Source organism: Engystomops pustulosus, chromosome 4 (genome assembly GCF_040894005.1).
Source record: "Engystomops pustulosus chromosome 4, aEngPut4.maternal, whole genome shotgun sequence".
Lineage (NCBI taxonomy): Eukaryota > Metazoa > Chordata > Amphibia > Anura > Leptodactylidae > Engystomops > Engystomops pustulosus.
Window position 1 is genome coordinate 167058670 of NC_092414.1, and position 22986 is coordinate 167081655.

The window sequence follows — 22986 nt, forward strand, 5'->3', positions numbered from 1 at the left end:
ACCACTGACAAAAAGAGGGTACAGATTTTTTTTTTTATTTACTTGCAGCTGTTGGTACATTTTTTCAACCTCTTGCTGACCATGATAAATGTCATCATCACAATACATTGCAGCTTGGTCCTCCAGAACTGTACCATAGTGGGACTTCCAGGACAGTCCCATAGATGTAAATGTAGTGACTTGATTCCCTATATTTTGGGGGGTCCCAGCTGTTGGACTTCCAGCTATTGGACACTAATTATCCCTCATGGTATAAAAAGTGTCTTTTGTGGCTAAAACCCCTAAAAGGCTAGAAACATTAGGGCACATTCACTTACCCGTCCGGAGGAGTTCAATGAAAGTGCATTGTCCGATTATAATGCACTGTGCCGCGATTCACTAAGATCGTGCGCCTGATATCCTGCATGTGTCGCTTCCCCACTCAGGTCCGACAAAGTTCACCTTCTTCTTCCTGGTGCATGTAAGTGCACAAGGTGCACAATTTGAAAGTTAAATCCCGCGCTCAGTTCAAATCAGTTTGTATCGTCCGGCGGCCTGCCCCCTGATTTCTGTCGCATGAAAACCTGCGCCAAAATCCGATCACTTGCAACACAATCCCCTGTTAAATACCTGTCATAGTCACGCAATAACCGAAAACGGCGGAAAATCCGACGAAAGTGCAATCCGCGGACCCTTAGTAAATAAGCCCCTATGTGATGTTAGTCAAAGGTCTTCTTGTATTCCTTGCCTTGATGGTATAGAGCATTTTGTAGCAGTGTAGGAATAGGCACTTTGCCTAATGTCAGCCTTTGTCAACATTCTGAATCATTTCAGTAGTTTATATAAGTTTACTTCACAGTACCTGGCTCCCTACCAGTGTGTGGTAAGTCCCCAGGGAGGGGCAGCTGCAGCCTGTGTCAATCTCCTCTCTTCCACACACATGCAGCTCTCTCCTCCCTCCCCACTTTCTGTCATGAGCATTGAGCAGTCAGGGGAGTAAAGAAGATGGTGTGGAGGAAAGGAAGAATGCATGAGGAGGCACATGCTGCTGGCAGGGAGACAGTTAATGTGAAATAAACTTATATCAAGTATTGAAAAAATTCTGAATGCTGACAAAGTCATTTTTAAAATCAGCATAGCAAAGGGTATTGGAACCTGTCACCAGCTTAAAATGACATTACTGGTGACAGGTTGGCTTTAATGTAATATGTAATTGGTACATATAGCCCTCAATTTGAATAGGGACCACAGTATTGTATTGATAATGCAGCATACATGGTCACCGAAATCACCGGTGACCATCGGACTGACAAGTGTTGTGGCATGAACTTTAGTCTATGTTTGACACCCTTGTTTAGTGTGTTAAGATAATGAAGGTATGAATCACTGCAATTGCATCATCTATTGCATGAAATAGAACAACCTTCTATTGTCAGTGATCTTTTGCTCTACATATGAGCAACACGCTCATCAGGGAAGAATAATGCAGTAGTGCCACCTAGGTTAGTTTAGGTGATATAATTCTTAATTAAAATTGCATGTTGAACTACTGAGAAAAAGAACAACATTTATATGGATATTACATACACTCACCGGCCACCTTATTAGTTACACCTGTCCAACTGCTCGTTAACACTTAATTTCTAATCAGCCAATCACATGGCGGCAACTCAGTGCATTTAGGCATGTAGACATGGCCAAGACAATCTCCTGCAGTTCAAACCGAGCATCAGTATGGGGAAGAAAGGTGATTTGAGTGCCTTTGAACGTGGCATGGTTGTTGGTGCCAGAAGGGCTGGTCTGAGTATTTCAGAAACTGCTGATCTACTGGGATTTTCACGCACAACCATCTCTAGGGTTTACAGAGAATGGTCCGAAAAAGAAAAAACATCCAGTGAGCGGCAGTTCTGTGGGCGGAAATGCCTTGTTGATGCCAGAGGTCAGAGGAGAATGGGCAGACTGGTTTGAGCTGATAGAAAGGCAACAGTGACTCAAATCGCCACCCGTTACAACCAAGGTAGGCAGAAGAGCATCTCTGAACGCACAGTACGTCGAACTTTGAGGCAGATGGGCTACAGCAGCAGAAGACCACACCGGGTGCCACTCCTTTCAGCTAAGAACAGGAAACTGAGGCTACAATTTGCACAAGCTCATAGAAATTGGACAGTAGAAGATTGGAAAAACATTGCCTGGTCTGATGAGTCTCGATTTCTGCTGCGACATTCGGATGGTAGGGTCAGAATTTGGCGTCAACAACATGAAAGCATGGATCCATCCTGCCTTGTATCAACGGTTCAGGCTGGTGGTGGTGGTGTCATGGTGTGAGGAATATTTTCTTGGCACTCTTTGGGCCCATTGGTACCAATTGAGCACCGTTGCAATGCCACAGCCTACCTGAGTATTGTTGCTGACCATGTCCATCCCTTTATGACCACAATGTACCCAACATCTGATGGCTACTTTCAGCAGGATAATGCGCCATGTCATAAAGCTGGAATCATCTCAGACTGGTTTCTTGAACATGACAATGAGTTCACTGTACTCAAATGGCCTCCACAGTCACCAGATCTCAATCCAATAGAGCATCTTTGGGATGTGGTGGAACGGGAGATTCGCATCATGGACGTGCAGCCGACAAATCTGCGGCAACTGTGTGATGCCATTATGTCAATATGGACCAAAATCTCTGAGGAATGCTTCCAGCACCTTGTTGAATCTATGCCACGAAGAATTGAGGCAGTTCTGAAGGCAAAAGGGGGTCCAACCCGTTACTAGCATGGTATATTTAATAAAGTGGCCGGTGAGTGTATATTAATAATAAAAAAATAACAATGTATCTGTCCCAACTTAACAAACAATTTAGGAAATAAAATGGGGTGTGGAGTCCTGTGGAGTGCTGCTGATTAAAGGAAACCTACCACTTGTAGTGGCAGGTTTCAGATGGAAATACCGGGCACCAGCTCAGGGTGAGCTGGTGCCGGAGCTTATTTTTGTTAGTGTTTTAAACCACGGTATCGCGGTTTAAAACACTTTTTAAACTTTATAGCCGGCGCAGGCAGGTACGCGCTCGGCGCTTACCGTGCGCGCGGCTACATAGGAAGTGAAGGAGAGCCGCGCGCATGGTAAGCGCCGAGCGCGTACCTGCCTGCGCCGGCTATAAAGTTTAAAAAGTGTTTTAAACCGCGATACCGTGGTTTAAAACACTAACAAAAATAAGCTCCGGCACCAGCTCACCCTGAGCTGGTGCCCGGTATTTCCATCAGAAACCTGCCACTACAAGTGGTAGGTTTCCTTTAATCAGTGACTACAAAAAGTCTCTAACCATTTGCCTTGTAAAAAGGATGTGTCCCCATCAATGACACAGAAACTGTCAGAGAGTTTAATGAGTGCAGACCTGAGACAGGAGTCGAGGTTAATAGTAACTGATGTGTTAGGAAAGGTCGACCAATGCCTTTATGGTTTTTTAAGACAATACTCATATAATTTTTTATAAATAACGCCTTTATTTAGGGAAACTTTATTTACTTGTAAAAATAAGTTTTAAAATTTAGCATAAAAAATTAAGAGAACTTTTAGTACCAATTGTTTATTGTAATCATATATATTTATTTGCAACATAATTTCTATATATCGAAATAATAGCAAACACTACTACATGTATCTAAGTGCCTCATTTTCTGTGTGGTTATGAGGATTGTTCCATCTGGTGAAACCTTCTCTAAATGAGGTACAGATGGAGATACATTGGTGACCAGTCACCACAAATCCTCCACCTGTTGCCCATTTTTATGAAGAAGTTCCGGTAATACATGGCCAGTTCTTCAGACCAGTAGTTACTTCTTGCAGCTGCTCCTTTCTCTGACTCCATCACATTTATTTCTTCTCATCGGATAAATGGACAGAGGATGTCCCAAAAGGTCAACCCCTACAATGACAAGGATTCAATGAGCTGCACATAACCCATCACTGCATATTTGTTACATCATTACATGGTCAAGATGTACCGGGCACCATTTTGTACTTTACTACAGATTTGTAAAACTGCCCTCAGCCTAATGATAGTTGCCAAAACTGCAGGAACACAACACACAGAATCAATGTAAAACAGACTTGGATAACAAAGTATTGTCTACAATGTTGTTGGTCAACACAACATATCTTGGGAGTCTCATATCTTGGGAGGACCACATATCCTCAATGCTTATAAAACATAGAAAGGCTCACACCGTGTAACCAAATATAAACAAGGAACCAAGTCCTCAGCGCCAACCCTACACTCTCCATTGTCCTACATGTTACTGTCCATTGTCCTACATGTTACAAAGAAGTTACTGCTGGTCTCCTAAGTACCCAGTTAAATCTGCAGCCTCAGTTAATATTCAAATATATCAATCAATATATATTTTTAATAACATGGATTAAAGTGTAGTGGGACACATCCTCTACATATAGCATCTAATGTCTATTTATAAAATCAATCATTAATTCATTAATTATAAAAGTACACATATATTCCCCTGTAGTGATATATTGTCAGCCATTAAAGGGTTAACCCTGCAGATCCCTCCCTATGTGTGACATCATAATGTATGACACGTGTAGACACGCCCTCAGTGGTCACAGATGTTGTGCTGATGTCATAATTACTGAAGGTTCCATAATATCTGGCGCACTGCTGTGCCCGCTGCCATTTTGTGCCATTGGACCTTGATCTTGACTACCTACAATATACCTACCTTGATGCGATTTGGAGGTTCTAGCAGGGACGCCCCATCAGCCCAGGACTCATCACCACAGCGCCGCCATCCTCTTCAAGGGGTTGTCTGCCTCAGACCTGGAGCTGCGAGGGAGGAAGGGACATCCACCACCAGATCAGCCAAATTATTCCACTATAAATTGGGGGAGAGATATTTATTGGCAGTGACCCTCTAAGCCCAGAGGAAGGGCGATCATTCAGCCATGGCTTCCCTAGAGGTTTCCCCCACAGGGGGTTTTTCCTCTCCTGAGTGCTGAGGGGTGACTCTTCGTGAGTCGGGGGTCTGCCATGGGGTGGGATTATAAATAAAGATTTGTCCATGTAATTCCCAATGAAGTGCGTTTTGTATATTTATTGTATCTTCTTTGGGTTGAGAATCAGGGTCCATACAGGGTCTGTACACATCACATATCACACAGTCATAAGGGAACACAGTCCAATAACTGCCCCTATGGATGCATCTGCCCCAGTGGTTGCCCCTTACCATGTGAAGAAGCCAAACTGCCCAGTTATCAGGTGTACACACATTCCTGTGGTAACAAGGCCTAACACAAGCAATAACTGTCCTGGTTACCCATAGCAACCAATCACAGCACAGCTTTCATATCTTATAGTCCCCTATTCAAATTTAAGCTGCTCTGTGATTGGTCATCATAGGCAACACAGATATGTTTACTTTAATATATACAAAACTGTATATAACTGAAAACTTTCAAAGCTGGGATGAGGGGATAGGCAATCACCGGGGTGGGGGTGGGGGGGGAGTTGCGTATAGTTTGGCGTATAGTTTGGATTCATGCTGGTGCCCCCTGCCTTGGATATAGCAGCACCACCTTTTTGAATGTGTCGGAGCAAAGACGTGCACAGCAGCATCCAGCCTGCCTTGTCACAAAGCACTGAGAGTCTGTGACAGCCTTGGTAGGTAACATTTTTTTTAAAAAATCAAGAAAAAATATAGAATGACACATTTCAAACTAAATGAAGTTCTCACTTTTACCTAAACTTGTAACAGTATATGGAGAATAAATAATGTAAAAGTAGCGGCACACATCTACAAGCACCAGATTCACATCTCCAACAGTGCCCTGATTGCAAAAAAGCACAAAGGACAGAAAAAGACAAAGATAAGGATGTACATTATTTACAAAAATAAATTGAATCGTGTTTGCAGTTTAAAGAAAATCTTCCATCAAAATCCATCATGATAAACCAGGGACACTTACTCATAGATTTAGGCACCATGACTGTGGTAATCTTGTTATATTTGCTATCCATGGGGGAGTATGAGAGGGGGCCACAATATGGGGCATATGAGAGGGAGCCAGAATATGGTGGGTATAAGAAGGGACCACAACATGAGTGGATATAAGAGGGGGTTCACAATATGGAGGGATATGAGAGTCGGCCCAAAATATGTGGAGGATTGACAGGGGGCCAACATTATGGGGCTCATAATATATGAAAGAGATGAGAGGGGCCACAATATGAGGAGGAGATGAGAGTCCACAATATGAGCGGGAGATGAGAGGCCACAATATGAGGAGGAAATGAACGGTCATAATATGAATGGGGCCACAATCACAATGTGAGGGGGAAATGAGAGGCCACAATATGAGGGGGAAATGAGAGGCCACAATATGAGGGGGAGATGAGAGGCCACAATATGAGGGGGAGATGAGAGGCCACGATATGAGGGGGAGATGAGAGGCCACAATATGAGGAGGAAATGAAAGGCCACAAGATGAATGGGGCCACAAGCACAATATGAGGGGGGAATGAGAGGCCACAATATAAGGGGGAGATGAGAGGCCACAATATGAGGGGGAAATGAGAGGCCACAATATAAGGGGGAGATGAGAGGCCACAATATGAGGGGTAGATGAGAGGCCACAATATGAGGGGTAGATGAGAGGCCACAATATGAGGGGGAAATGAGAGGCCACAATATGAGGGGGAAATGATAGGCCACAATATGAGGGGCAGGTGAGAGGCCACAATATGAGGGGGAGATGAGAGGCCACAATAGGAGGAGGAAATGAAAGGTCACAATATGAGTGGGAAATGAGAGACCACAATATGAGGGGGGGCACAATCACAATATGAGGGGGAAATGAGAGGCCACAATATGAGGAGAAGATGAGGGGCAACAATATGAGGGGGGATGAGAGAGGCCACAATATGAGAGGGAGATGAGAGGTGACAATATGAGGAGTATATGAGAGGGGGCACAATATGAGGGGGAGGTTAGGTGAAATAATAGTAGCTGGCAGAGGCACTGATTACTTTTACTAATGCTGGACCTTACATCCATATTCATAAGATTGAATTACATTACTACTTACCAAATGCAAGCATTTAGGTCTATATAAAAATGCATTCCAGGAGGAGATTCTAGAGATACGCTTAAAATTAATTTCAAAACACAAATCATTTCCATGTTGTGCACATGCCTTAATCTGTGTTCACATTATGGGGCACATTTACTTATCCGTCCCATTGAAGCCGCCGATCTGGAATGTCCAACGAGTATTCGGGTCTGCCGCGATTCACTAAGATCGTGCGTCCAATTTCCTGCATGTGTCGCTTCCCCGCTGAAGTCCGCCGGAGTTCACCATCTTCTTCCAGCTGGGTTGTCCGACGGCCAGGCCCCCGATTTTTCAGCGCAAAACGGAAAAATTAGGGAAACCCGATGGAAATTTGTCCGACGGACCCTTAGTAAATGTGTCCCTGCGTCTTTGTTTTGAAAAACGCATCTCATATAAAATTCAGGTTTTTACCATCATTAATACTGATGTGTTTTCGGATGCATTTTGCCTGATGCATTTTCTGTTCCTTTCAAAACACAATGAAACACATTGGGGGTCATTTACTAGGGGCCCGAATTGCGTTTTTCCGCCGGGTTACCCGAATATTACCGCTTTGCGCCTATTCTCCCCGAATTGCCCCGGGTTTTTGGCGCACACGATCGGATTGTGGCGCATTGGTGCCAGCATGCACGCAACGGAAATCGGGGGTGTAAGAAAATCCTACGGATTTTAAAACATAAGAGTGTCGCTTGACACGAACTTACCTGCACCCACGATAGCTTGGTGTACTCCAGTGAACTCCGACGCACTTCAGGGCAGCAGCGACACCTGGTGGACACCGGGCGCACTACCTTAGTGAATCCCCGGAAGACCCGAATCCTCCACAGAGAACGCGCCGCTGGATCGCGACAGGACCGGGTAAGTATATCTGCCCCATTGGGGATAAGAACAGTGCAAACTGTACTACCTGCAGTTACCTGTGTAGTGTAAAGAGGACGCCAGATTCATGATTTGCTGACATCCTTATACACATCAGCTACACAAGTACCTGATGTTCTGCTATAACATGGCTGCATCCTATAGCTATTTGCATACAGGTCATTTGCATACAGCTTTAGGACCTCATTGCTTAGGTTTAGAGGCATGTAGAGGAACAATGAAGGGATAGGCACAGTGCTCTCTAATGGCAATTTATGAAAATATATATTTCGTTTAGGGGGTTATTTTGCCTGACAGGTTCTCTTTAACTTTGGTCTCCTTAGCTCTGTGAACTAGTAGTTCTTGACCACAACGCAGGGCTTCTCTTGTGCGCAATTTATGTAAGGTTTCTGGGCCCACCTCAAACCAGTCGCCCACTGGTGGATACACTTGTGGACCAGTCCAAGCATGGATATCACTGTGATCATATGCTGTCCTACTATGCTTCTAACAGTGTTCGACACAGTGTTGCAGGCTCTATGTTATAGGTCAGAGCAGTGCATTGGGCGCCACATTCATAAATTCATAAATCTGGTGCCCTCTGCACACTACACAGGCCATGTACTGTTGTAGAGCACTTTTTTAAAAATTCTATGAACATTGCTGATTTTGGAAAGTCTTATTTGAGAGAATTTTTTCCACACCACCTAAAATCTTTGCGCAGTGCTGTAAATATGTCGATGAAGGACATCATGCGTTATCTGAGAGATACTCCTCCACAAATAATATATGAAACATAAATAACTGGCAGTAACTTGCAGAGGAATGTTCTAGTAGATAAGCTCACCCTTCAAGCTTAAAATGAAACAGGAAATGCATGACCAAGGAAAAGGGATCTGAGTGAACCAAATAGAGGACACACACAAGCAAATGCAACGGTCTTACTTCAAGCGAATGTGACAAGTACTTTATGGGGCACATTTACTAAGGTTCTATCGGATTTATGAGTGTTCTTTTAGGTGTAAACTGCTTGCCCAGGTATTTAAGAAGTGTCTGCGCAAAATGTGTTGCACATGACCATTTTGTGTTGCAGCTGCACTAACCACCATGCAACACAAATTAGGGGGCGTTCCGGTGCTCAGTTGGACCGTGCACCAGATTTATCATGCAAAGTCCAACAGAATTGTGTCGCATGTCCTATGTTAAAGGTGCACCAAAAAAAGTTGGTGCACTTCGTCGGGGCAGTGCAGGGAGCGCCAGATTCATGCAGACCGAGCAGCTGAAATCCTGAATCTGGCGCACCATGCACTATACACAGGCAAACTGCATTTAGTATCTAGGATTACACAGTAGTGACACAAACAAGATGCTCCTATAACAATCTCAGTGTACAAACATAAGTATCAAAGCAGAATTGTTTTTAATCAATCCTTTGTATGCGATGCAAATCATAACTTGAAAATGGCTCCAAAGACAAGATGAAACGTCACATCCTGCACCGTGGTGAATATATCTCAATAATTTCTTGGAGTGCTGCCTTACTGGACTTGATTTGATTGGACATAAGCAACCATTCTGTTTTTTTTATAACTTGTACCCTAACCCAGGACTAGATTCTTATTTTATTGTGTTGCTGCACTACACGATTTGCTTGTTATGGCGGGGCACATATTTAGACTAGAGTTATACACCCACAGTGGTGGCAGATGTGTATTTGTATGCACCGTGTCATAAATTGCATACATGGATTTAGCTCCATTGGCGTCTATTTTCACCAGATCATGATTTGGTGTAGATAGAAGAAACATCATGACTTGCTAGAGAAGATCATGCATCAAACGGGTTGGCCACTTTACCTCTTGTTTTTCTAATATGTGTCTAAGTTTAAGGGGCAGGATATTAGGTAATTTACCAATAATAATCTAGTAAATATTCTGAACCGCTTTCCTGACATGTAATGTGAAGCCTCTTATCTTTTACCTCATCAGCCAGAGATTCCTGTCCATAAAATGGCTGCAGATGGAGGGTCATGTGATCTCTGACTGTCCTGGACCAAACCCCCTGTCAGGATCTTGATATTATGTTCATGAATACTATCACTGGATGATTATTTGTGGACAGTCAGATATCACATGACTCTCCATCTGCGGCAATTTTATGGACAGGAATCTCTGTCTGATGAGGTAAAAGACAGGAGGCTTCACTTTTTATATCAAGAAAACAGCGAAGAACTATTAAAAGATGTATATTGGTAAATTACCTGATATCCACCCCCCCACACACACATACACACATCACAAAAATATGAGGTAGCATGGCCAACCCCTTTAAAACCTTCGCGACTGAGGACAAACTATATCGTCCTCGTGCCACGAAGGGTGAATGGAGAGAGCTCACGAGCTAAGCTCTCTCCATACATAGCGGGTGACGGCTGTATAATACAGCCAACACCCGCCTGTTACTACCGTGGTCAGTGCTGGCACCGATCGTGGCAGTTAAACTGTTAAGGGTTAGACCGCGGCACCTAACTTACCGTTATATGCGTGCCGCCATCTTGGATGGCCCATCGCCGTCCCCCTGTGACGCCATCGGAGGGTGGCGATCGGTTACTATGGTAGCCTACAGTCCCATTGAGACTTGTAGGTTTGCCATGTACAATGATTTCTAATAGACAGCAGAAGGCAGGCTATTAGAAATCATAGTAAAATAGCTATATACTGCAATACAGTAGTTTTGCAGTATATAGTATTAGCAATCGGACCTTGCAGGGTTAAATTACCCTGGAGGATCTAAAATAATGGTTAAAAAAAATGTAAAACATTTTTTAAAATATGAAAAAATAATATAAAAAGTAAACGTTTAAATCACCCCTCTTTCCCTAGAACTGATATAAATATAAATAAACAGTAAAAATCATAAACACACTAGGTATCATCGCGTCCCAAAATGTCAGATCTATCAAAATATACAAGCGATTTTCCCCGGCGTAACGGAAATTGGCGGCAGTTGAAAATGACACTTTTTTGCCATTTTGAAAAATATTAAAAATTCTATAAAAAGTGATCAAAAGTCCATACAGTCTTCAAAACGATAGCATTAAAAACCTCATCAAAAGTCTCAAAATATGACACCGTGCACTGACGTATGAAAAAGTTATTAGTGCCAGAACATGGCAAAATGAAGAAGTTTTTAATTTTTTTAAGTGCATGAAAACATTATAAAACCTATACAAATTTGGTATCCTCGTGATTGTACTGAACCAAAGAATAAAGTAAACATGTCACTTGTGGCGCCCAGTGAAAGTAGTAAAGTCCAAGCCCACAAGAAAACAGTGCAAATGCTCATTTCTCATGTGAATACGCAGGTATAAATTATGCCTGCACTTCTTTGGGGAATCCATAGCATGTCGCCACTGTTTATAGCTCTCTGTGACTAGGGTTTGCACTATTCAATACTTGTGGAAAATTTAGCAAGTGCTTGATTTCTTTCTCCAATTGCCCCGACACCCCTATACTAATTCATTAAAGGGAAAACAGGCTTTGTCTAATGTCTTCAGCACCATCCACATGATTCTGTATTGTAGGTTTCTATAGCTGATGCTACATGTTATTTCCTCTGGTCTGTGCCCATCTTATTATTGCTTCCTGCTTGTAAGGCAGAGCCAAAAGAAAGCCACAGTTCCCAAGACCTAACCACAATATGAGCAGACATGAGTCATAGCAAATAACCTGAAAGAAGAAGAGTGGAAACATGAGCAAGAGGGTTGTGCAAAAAAAAAAAAAGTGTATAGGGCATGAGTGTCCCTGTCTCTACATCCATGGAATGTCTCTGAGGTAGCCAGGATCGAAGAGACTACAGGTTTATCATGTATAGGACACTTAAAGGGAACCTGTCACCACATTTTCACACATGCAGCCAGTGACAGGTTTCTATAGAGCCCTATTAACAAACTGACACCCTTCCTTTAGCTGAAATTGTTTTGCTTACATCCTTATAAATCACCTTTTATCTTATATTCCCTGGCTTCAGAGGGGGCATGTCCTGTTCAGCCGACCCCTCCCATCTACTCCTTCCTATGCCTCCTTACTATTAAGCAGTTCATGTCATGTGAACAGAGTGACATCATTTTAGGTCCTTTAGCCTCTTAACAATAGCAAACTGTACCCCATGTATGTATCTGACCACATGAAACACAGCATCCTCCATGGTATTCTATTCCTCCTTATCCTCCATGGAGGCTGCTGTGATTTCATGTAATCACATACATGGTGTACAGTTTGCTATTGTTAGAAGGCTAAAGGACCTGCGATAATGTCACATCTGGTCACATGTCATGAACGTAACACAAGGTACACTGTAAAAAAAATGACACCATATTTCCTATAAGTAAAATATGTATTATATGTCTTTAGTTAAGTATTAGCAGACAGTCCCTAAGTACAAGGCAGAGCAGGGATTTGAAGAGACACAGAGCTGTCAGTCAAAATAATGGGGTGTGGTTCACTGCCAGAGAGAAGAGTCACAGTAGACATGTGACACTTGTCTTCTACCATTTGGATGTGGGATAAATGTCTTTTGTGATACAAACACTTCAATGAAAAGATAAAACTTGATATCCAGTGAAAAGGAAATCTAAATGCTCCATTACTTTCATATTTTATTCCTTCCTTCTCTACCTACTGAGAAGTAGCTGCTTAAAGAGCGACTGTAGTTAATCAATAGTACTTGGGATATAAAACAACTTTGCCTTTTATCTTTGTTATCTATATCCAGCAGTTTCTTTGCTATACCTGCAGTAGCTGCTTCCTCTCCCTGAGCTGACAAGCCCTGGAGTTCATAGTTTGCTTATCTGATGGACTCCTGGGACGGGAGGGGCTGCTGCTCCCTGCTCACAGAGGAGGAGGTCATCTGATAGAGTTCTCTCTGTGTATGTAGCAGAGCTGGATGTGTTCAGGACCATGGACACAGACGTCTCCTACACAGAATAGTGAGGTACAAGATCTCCCTGTTCCCTATCAGTTCCTCCATCACAGTCTGTGATTCTGCAGAACTTTCTTTGTCTCTCTCTGCACCTCATGCTGTAGCCCTTCCCCCACCTTGTCATGAGCACTGTGCAGACAAGCTATTAACCCTTAGTAGGGTTCATATTGTGCTTATGATTTCTTCCACTTATTACATGTACCCTGCTCCTCCATGTGATGGAAGCGGCCACGCTGTCACCATATACATCCTGTATGTGCACTGTGCAGTGTTCAGTGGATTAACTTGTGGCAAGCTAAATGGATTTAATGCTAAATTACTTTCAGAGAGAACCCAAGGCATCATGGGATCTGTGGACAAGCTAGCTGGCCTCAGCCTGAGGGCATAGACTGATACACATAAGTCTCCACCCACTTCACCACTAGTGAGGAAGATTTTTGGCAAACACTTTCAGAACAGAAAATGCCATAACTTTGGAAAGTTGCTTGGCATTTGCTGAATAACAGGCAGGGGGAACACCCAGAATTGGTTAACAGAGAGAGTTAAAGTTGCATGCAGTTAGGGAGTGTGATAGGCCTGCCTAAATAAATGGGTTTTAAAGGGGTTTTCCCATCAAACAAGTTAGGGCCTATACACAGGAGATGTGGGTGACATAACTTGGGGGCGGTGGGAGACATGACTAGGGGGAGCAGTGGGGGATCTGATGGGGGGCTGTGAGGACATACCGGGGGCTGTGGGAGACATAACTTAGTGGGGGTTTTGGGGGATATTATATGCTGAAGCTGTGGGGACATTACTTACCTGGGCTGTTGGGACAATTACTTGGGTTGTGGGGGACATTTACTGGGGGCTTTAGGGGCTTTATATAATTATAATAATCCTTTATATATATACACAGATTACACAACACTGCACAGAGCTTACCAGATCAATCCCTGTTCCCAATGGGGCTCACAATCTAATCAGCCTACCAGTATGTTTTTGGAGTGTGGGAGGAAACTGGAGAACCCGGAGGAAACTCAAGCAAACACAGAGAGAACATACAAACTCTTTGCGCTGGGGCTGTTAGGAACATTACTTACCAGGGGCTGTGGAGACATTGCTTGGTGTAGGGACTGTGAGAAAATTACTTATTTAGTGTAAAGGTACTATTCAGTATGGGGTTATTTTTTAGTAGGGGGACATTATTTAGTGCAGGTCACATTGAGGGGGAATTAGTGTTTTCTGAAGCTGAAAATGATAAGTACAGTTGGTTTTGGTGCAAGCATGTGTGAGGGGTTATGTACAGGAGATGATGCTTATAAAAATTTGGTACACCCATGCCCCAGATCTTTTACGTCCCTAGCAATGTCCATGCCTGGCCTCTTAGTATATTTGGAGTGACATGGGCTGGCAGGGGAAGTATCATTACTGGTGCTTGATGCGTCCAGTCATGATAATCCCCTCCATTGTGTCCTATCTGTAGGCTGCATGTTACAGAGCAGGAGGAGCTCAGACCTTTGGACTCACCAAATTCAAGTGGAAAGTATGCACGGATTGCTTAACAAAATGTCTTCCTTTTATACCAATTTTAATTGGGTCTTTTTAATATTGTCCAAAACAGCATGTTGTTCTAGTGATTACCTGTGGCTTGTTTTGGGAGACTGAGAGTATTGTCACACGGTGCGTTTTTGAATGTTTACCATACATTTGGCTGGTTTGAATCTATATTTCTTCATTTCTGGAAGTGTTAGCAGCTTTATTAACATTTTCACAGCAGCTTACACTTTCAGAAAAACACACCAAAAAAGCACCGTGTGACAGCACCCTCACTCCCTTTGAGTATCATGAAATTATAAAAGTTGCCAAAAATGCTTGTAAACAAACCAAGGAGGATTTTTCATAGATGAAACTCAGAGTAAAGATTCCGACATTCTAAGTGACACTGAAAAAGCTCTCAGGATGGGAAGTTAGTAAGGAATTTTTGGGAGTCAGGAGGAAAACAAAGCTATTGATAAAACTAATCTTTCTTACTTGTTCAAGAATGTGTACTAATTAAAATTAGGTGCTTGGTCAGAGTTTCTAGAGTCAGGGCTGGATTTCCTATTAAAGTAACACTTTCTCTAAGAATATTTTGCACCATTTGTAAAGTGCATCAGTGATGTTCAATTATTACCTGTGATTTTGTTACTGCATTCTCAGCTCCACTGTACCATGTGCTCTGACTCCAATCCTACCTCACTCAGTGGGGGTAATATATTATTAGGCAGCTCCTTGGGACAGTTCTGTGTCTGTCTTCCAAGCTCCGCTGTCTGTCAGATTATTAAAGTGGCTCTGGTCCTTTAATAAATGTTCTTATGCACCACCTGTTTGGATTTCTTTTTTCTAAAAAGTCACAAAAAGCACAAAAAGTCCCAGCACATAAGCCAGCAGGAACAGGAGTGACTATGCAACTTTTTATGCAAATTTTTTAGCAGTGAATAGTTGCATAAAAACTCAATGGGGCACATTTACTTCCAGTTGTGATCCTGTGGCGCATTGTCCGACGCTGATTTGGGTCTGCCGGGATTCACTAAGGTCCGTACGCCCGATATCCAGCAGGTGTTGCTGCTGCGCCGAGGTCCTCCGGGGTTCACCTTCTTTGTCCTGGTGCATGTAAGTGCTTGTCTTGCGGCACAAATTCTTTTTTAAATTCCGTGGTTTTTCCAAATCCGTCCGGTTGTCCGACGGCCACGCCCCCGATTTCTGTTGCATGAAAGCCGGCGCCAATGCGATCCCGTGCACCAAAAACCTGGGGCAATTCGGCGCAAATCGGAAATATTTAGGCAACCCGACGAAAGTGCGGCGTTCGAACCCTTAGTAAATGAGCCCCTATATACCTTTTTTGAGACTTTTTTTTTACAACAAAAAAGCCGAACAAAACCAGTGATAAACAACCTCCAGCATCTCTGTGCATATGCTACTTTATGCAAGGCTTACTGAAGAACATTTACTAAAATAGGATATTTGTACAATTGTCTTATTCTGTTGGCCATGTTTTCTGTTGGAAAAACTTCTTAGTGGGTGTAAAAGTCCCCAAATAGGGCTATTCTAAAATGCACCCAAAAAAAGTTGCAAAAAGAAGTGCAATTTCATAAATTGCAAATACATGAGACAGTGGCCACATTATTTGTTTTTGTATTCCATGAACCTACATCTGCCCCTGCTTTTGTGTATTTTCCTCTCAATAAACAAACCTGTTACTACTGAAGAAACACAATTAATTTATTATTAATAAACATCCTTCACTCCTGTAATGAAGTCCTTCATCGTCATGTAAATATCAGTGTTATATTAATAGCTGCCCAACAGACGAGCGTCATCTGGCAAATATTTCCATGTTTCCATTTCCAATGTCACCGGAAGCCAGAACTGCATGTGTATATTATACTGTATCTACAGCTTATGATAGGAATGAGATACTAATATATTACAGTGTCTAATATTGAATGATAAATGTAAGAATAAGTCTAACTGTGGAGCTCCTATTTGTTTACTCCCAAAAAATGTGCCAAATTTTGGTGCAACTGACGCAAAGGTCTTAACCTTTAACCCTTAAATCATAGGTGTGGAATTGTATTTTACTCATATTTGTCACTGACATTACATTAGTCAATGTAGAAAATGATTGGAAGCCCTTGGAACTGGAGCGCTAAATCCAAGGATTCTGCACAGAGGTCAATATATGTTATTTTGCAACACAAATGCTTCCCCCTCATCAGTTGAAGCTCTTTATAGTTAGGGGTTGTGCTAAAAGAGGTTTAGTGGTTCTAGAATGTGTTTCCCATCTTGTAGGGTAAAAGTTTCCTTCTTGAAACGGGATGCATTCCACACATTATTTGTGCAATCCTACATATCAATCCTAAAACAGATGTTAACAATGCAAAAAATGTTTACTGAGTCTTCTCAGTTGCGTAAATCAATGTACAGAGCTATTCCCCAGCACCCACCACAGATTCTAAATTTGATTCAGTTTTACAGCACCCTGTTGTTATCATAGATCCATTACTGATAACAATAGTTACAAGGGACTTCAATGGCCCACCATTGTTTTTCTTGGCTCAGGGGGTTTTGTATCTGTTAAGATATAGGTCACTGCTTGAGGCCGGCTTCACTCAAGTGCTTTTTTCCTGCACTTTTGTTGCAAGCCTATTGTGTCCATCTTCACACAAACCTACAAATTATGGCAGAGTGTCCTGGATGATCATGGGTCTGCATGACCTCAAATTTAAAGGAAACCTTCCATTTGATTTGATGCATTATGAAGCAAACATACCTTGAAACTGCTGTAGCTACACTGATACAGAATCATATTGTGGTTAATCCCTGTGCTGAGTGGTTGTGCTGATAAAACAGATATGACATTATGATAATAAAGATCTGTCGCTTCTATGGCTGCACTTCTCCCAGCATTTGAGTTATTTACTGCAGGAAAGGATGATGTAATCCCTGGGTTGTGCCTAAAGGCAGAATAATCAATTGCTGCACCATTCCCCAGCTGTTGTGTATGAGTAATCCAGCTCAGGTTGATTAGTCATGTCTTGACTAACCTCCATTTGTAATTACAATCTCCGTGTGTAATGTGTTTATGTCAGCCAGCCTGACCCAGCTTTCCCAAGGTCCTGAATGTTATAATTGTTTTTTTTTTCGGCAAAACCATTCAACTCAGGGATTAACCAAGATATGATTTTGCATCAGTGTAGCTACAGCATTCTCAAGGTATGTTTGCTTCATAATGCATCAAATCAAATGGTAGCTTTCCTTTAAGCCAGGGCGCTTAGTTGGTGGGTATAAAACCTGCAGCATTTTCATCCATTCTGCAGCCACGGTAGATCAACCCAGTGTGACTCAAAGCACACGACCCTGCACAATGTCAGGCACAGGAGTATGGATCCTCTGCTTGCTGGCGGAACAGCAGTGCCAAACTGTAATCATGATCATGATTACACTTCGCTCTGTCCATGGATTCTGGCCAGCACAAATCCAGTTTTCACTGACTGACCACTGTAGTGAGCCGCCAGCCTGAGGCTGCATTCACGTATTGCGTTTTGAGATGTAATCCTAGGGCTTCCCCCGTGATCACATGTCAAGGTAACATTGTGTTTCCAAGCAGGATTCAGTGAGCACACTGTCACTAATAATATCTTAGAACACATGGTGCATGTCAATGTGAGATAAATCTTGTCACCAGTCAGCAATATTCATGGTCATCTATTAATATATGTATTTTGAGTTTGGAAGATGTATCAAAATGTATTACTAATTATGTATATGTATTTTCCCAAAATGACAGCAGTTAGATGTAAAGTATGAAAGGCGCAGATATTTCTCATTTGGTGCATGATGAATGGAATCTAACAAAACAAGTGAAATGTTGCATCCTAAAACCCAGCCCTTTTGTTGTACACCCAGGCCTGGCCAGCAGAAATGTTGCATGTGATTCATGAACGAGTCACACGTCTGGGCTCTTATCCATACACACCCTGAAATAGGAAACTGTCAATGAGCGTGAAACATTTTAATACTTTGCACGTGCGTGACATTTGTCTGCCAGGTTTAGGCTGTATTCACACAAAGCATTTTGTCACATTGCCTGTGGATGTTTTTGTTTGTCACTAAACTGTATCCATTATCTAATATATAGGGGCAGCCTGACTGGCACACGCCAACAAATATATCCAGTAATCTGAGTATGAAGATTCTAGCAAGGACAAATGAGGAAACTTCCCAGGACTAGACAGATGATAAGAGTTTAGCCCCAAAGGACAATGACAGTTTTGGCCTTCGGGACTAACAGCATTTGTTTTATGTTTTCCCATTGTTATATTCTAAAAGATGTACCATTTGTGATTGTCAATGTAGGTTGTTGAACAGTGTCATTTAGGTTCCAATACCAAATGTATTTATTTACTGTATTGTGTATTGTGTTTCCAGTATTTTTCAGCCACAAGAAAGGGGGTTGGAGTTGTGGGTTCAGAAGGGGATTCTGACACTTTTCCCTTCCAGGAACCCCTGGGCTACAATGACCGTGGCATCTAAGAGGTTAAATCCCTATAAATTATAAGGGGTCCTCATTCCTATTTAACTAATTTTTTACTCTGTAATGATCTGTAAAGTGTTGAGGAATATGACATTGCTATATAAAGATTTATTATTACCCTTATCTGAATGCAGTTGCAAAGATTCTCCATCCGTCTCATGGGATAATGGGACATAGCCTTGGGATCTTGGTACAGATCTTATCATTTAAACCCCCTCTGATGAGACGCTTATCCCCTATATACTGCGAGAAGCAACACTCTACCCAGTGGCTCAGGGAGATGCTAATGATAGCATGTATTGTACAGCCTGAGCTATGAGTGAGCGTTTTGGCTGTGTTTATACATTTTCCCCCATGGAAGCACATTCTGCACATAGATCAACCATGTACAGTGTAGGGAAATATCCTCTCATGGGATCAGCATTTGGCAGGAGGAAATATAGTATATGATGAGGTTACCGTACATAGTATCATATTTGTTTAGCAATATTTATAAACCAGTCTACATCCCATGTAAATATTAGGTTTTATTTACAAGATACTTAGATAAAATATTTAAGTTTGTTTGCCGCAAAATACACCAGAATTCTGGTGCATTTTTCTTTGTCTCTCTCTCTAAATATACAATATAATTCTGAAAATGCTAAATTGTGCGTTTAAGAAATACATTTAAAAGAATTGTCTCAGCCCCTAAGGCCACGTTCACAAGTTGAGAACTATGGGGGTCATTTACTAAGGGCCCGATTCGCGTTTTCCCGACGTGTTACCCGAATATTTCCGATTTGCGCCGCTTGTACATGAATTGCCCCGGGTTTTTGGCGCACGCGATCGGATTGTGGCGCATCGGGGCCGGCATGCGCGCGACAGAAATCGGGGGGCGTGGCCGAACGAAAACCCAACGTATTCGGAAAAACCGCCGCATTTAAAAAACGAAAATGTGTCGCTTGGGGAGCGCTCACCTTCACCTTCTATGGGATGGTGCATTCCGGGGCGTTAAGATTATTTTCGGCGCTGCAGCGCCACCTGGTGGACGGCGGAGGAACTACCATCTTAAATCCCAGCCGGACCCGAATCCTGTGCAGAGAACGCGCCGCTGGATCGCGAATGGGCCGGGTAAGTAAATGTGCCCCTATGTGTTTGGCATCTAAATAATGCTAAACACCTGGTGCTCATTCCAGAATGGATATATTTCAGTCGAAACATACATGAGTTCTGGCGAAGCCCTTCCCAATTGCATTTGAGTTCCCTTTAAAAAAATAACTGAAATGTAAAGTGCAGACACGGCCTCAGGGTCTGGTAGACTTGTCCTTGCCGAAATCTGATTGATGAGGCTGCAGGAGAAATGTGTGGCCAGCTACAACTTACCTGCACTTTCTTCAGATATTCAACAATGATTTCACCTTTTGCAGTGCAGAAAGCTGCCAAAAACCACAAGCATTTTAATTTAATGTAAGTCTTGGGTAACAAATAAAAATCAGAGCTCACTTAACTTTTAAATCTTCTCACGTATTAAAACCTATATCAATTTGGTATCTCCGTGATCATGCCGACTCAATAAAGGGGAGGTGTCATTTGGAGCTCAGTAAAGAAAATATGGTGCAAATGTGTATTTCATCAATTTCACTGCATTTGGATTTTTTTCCCACTTACCAGTATACAGCATGGAATATTAAATACAGTCACTAAGAAGTACATTATGTTACACAGAAAACAAGCCCCCACATACAGCTCTGTACATGGAAAAATGAAAAGTTTTGGATTTCTGAAAGTGAAAAATGGAAATGTAAAAATTATAAAGGGGTTAAAAGTTGTTGCCATAATTTGAGTGAACTACCCACCTTTCTAAAAAAAAATCAACCATCAAAATAAATAATGATAAACCAGGGACACTTATTTATAGATCAGGGTACAGCAACTGTGGTAATCATCTTATATTTGTCATCCATAGCCTCCTTCTTTCTAAAATCAACTATTAATATTATGCCAATGTTACCAGAGCCCTTCCATGCTGCAGCTTCACAGGCTGTTACACTGGCTCTCCGTCCCACCTGCATCATCCTTCCTCTGCCTGGTGTAATCTCACAAAGTAGTAGGGGAAGTGCTCTGTACAATGTAACAGTTTGTGAAACTAGAGCATCATTTTAAAAGTTGATATTGGAAGGAGCGAGGATATGGATAACAAATATAAAAATACTACCATAGTCATAGTGTCTGCATCTATGAGTAAGTGTCCCTGGTTTATCATGATGGATTTTGATGGTAGATTTCCTTTAAAGGGGTTTTCCCATGAAACAAGTTAGGCCCTATCCACAGGATAGACCTAACTTGCTGATCATGGGGGTCACATGTGATGAAACCACCACAGATCATGAGAACTAGTGATGGGAATTCCGGCTCTTCTTAGGGATCTGGCTTATTAGGTTCCGCTCACTAAGGTTGATGCCACACATGGCGTTTTTGGTCAGTTTTTCCCAATTATCTTAATAGATAAACAGGTTGTAAGCAGCCAAATGCATGTATGATAGGGAGACGCAGTCCAGCCAGTCACCCCAGGCCACTTTTAGGGGGTGTGGTGAGTCGGTTAGGGGCGGGATCAAGTTAGCCATCGGTTGAGGGGAGCCGGCTCGTTCATGAACGTCACATCACTATTGACCACGGAGAGTCCTATGTACCCCAGTTGGACCCCTAGTTGCTCAGAGGGGCGAAGCAGACGGCTGCTCGTGGCCGGGTTGCCCTGTTTATCTCTATGGAGCTGACGAGATTTCCGAATATGGCGCTCGGCAATCTCCGACAGCTCCATAGAGATGAACACTGGCCACATGCGGCCGTCTGCTCCACTTGTCTCAGGGAGTAAGGAGGGGTCCATTGTTTTGGTGATCTGTGGGGGTCCCATCACTGAGGCCCCCACCGCTCAGCAAACCTGTTTGGTGGGAAAACCCCTTGAACTGTTCCATAAGTTTGTATGTTTGTATACTAGTGGAAGGTGTATGGGTGATATACTGTGCACACACAGCCGGTAAGTTGTATAGTAAGTGGCCATTCTCATTGTTGGAAGTTGTAGCCCCGTGTGACAGGAGACAATAACATCAGGCAGAGGCGGCATGAGGAGACATGGGCAGCGCAGACAGCACAAGCCCGGCCCCGCTCCCTGTCTCCACAGCGCCGCTGCCTCCTCTGCCCCACAACCCGCGCTGATTGGTGCGTGCCCCGCGTCACGTGATGCTAAGCCGCAATCTCAGGCTCCAGTCCCAGTGTGAAATCTTCCCGAACAAACCAAAAAATCCCAGCGACACCTGAGGCCGGCAGCATGCACCCCGCCGCTACACTTCTCCTCACTTACCTCACTTTCTGCGCTCTCCTCGGGGTGCAAGGTAAGTGTGCTACATGTGACCTCTGACACTGCAGGGCACAGGTCACCTGTCATGTGCTATCATACACAGACATACATGGTAAGCTCTGCTCTCCCTACTTCATGGAGCGTTTCTATATAACTATCTAACTTTACGCCTTCTTCTATACAAGCTATTGTTTTCTGTTATCAGCCATGTTATTAGAGGGTGACTTATTATGCTCTTCCAAATAAAGAGCGTCCCACCTGTCTAGAGTTGTGTCTGTACTGGGCTCCGTTGATGTGAATCAGCTCATCTGCAATACCACACCCAACCTGAGGACAAGATGGGGCGCTATTTCTGGAAATAGCAACTGTTTGTTTTACCATGGACAACCTCTATACATGGCCAGATGAGTCTGTATAATAATAATAATAATAATTATAAAGCTTTATTTATACAGATTACAGTATAATGTTATACAGTCTGTATCATAATAATAATTAATCTTCATTTATACAGCACCATCATATTCCACAGAGCTGTATAGATCATGGATCTACACCAAACATATACATACATATTATTTCCTTGTGTGTGTGTGTGTGTGTGTGTTTTTTTTTTTTTTTTTTTTTTTTTTTACTATGGACAACCTCTATG

At 42.6% G+C, this 22986-nt stretch overlaps 1 protein-coding gene and 1 long non-coding RNA gene across 3 annotated transcripts in view; one reads left to right on the forward strand and one right to left on the reverse strand.

The window, feature by feature from the left end:
• Positions 1 to 3561: 3561 nt before the first annotated feature.
• LOC140127623 (uncharacterized) lies at positions 3562 to 22643 on the reverse strand. Its single transcript, XR_011855033.1, has 4 exons — positions 22593 to 22643; positions 20363 to 20415; positions 4716 to 4819; positions 3562 to 3904 (listed from the first exon to the last, which is right to left on the reverse strand). It is a non-coding gene; the product is annotated as an uncharacterized lncRNA (long non-coding RNA).
• Positions 22212 to 22986, forward strand: part of MFGE8 (milk fat globule EGF and factor V/VIII domain containing) — a 35607-nt gene continuing 34832 nt past the window's right edge. For both annotated transcript variants that reach the window (XM_072148504.1, XM_072148505.1), the window contains exon 1: positions 22212 to 22368. In XM_072148504.1, coding sequence (XP_072004605.1) covers positions 22305 to 22368 — 64 coding nt within the window. In that variant the 5' untranslated portion in view covers positions 22212 to 22304. The remainder of the gene's footprint in view (positions 22369 to 22986) is intronic.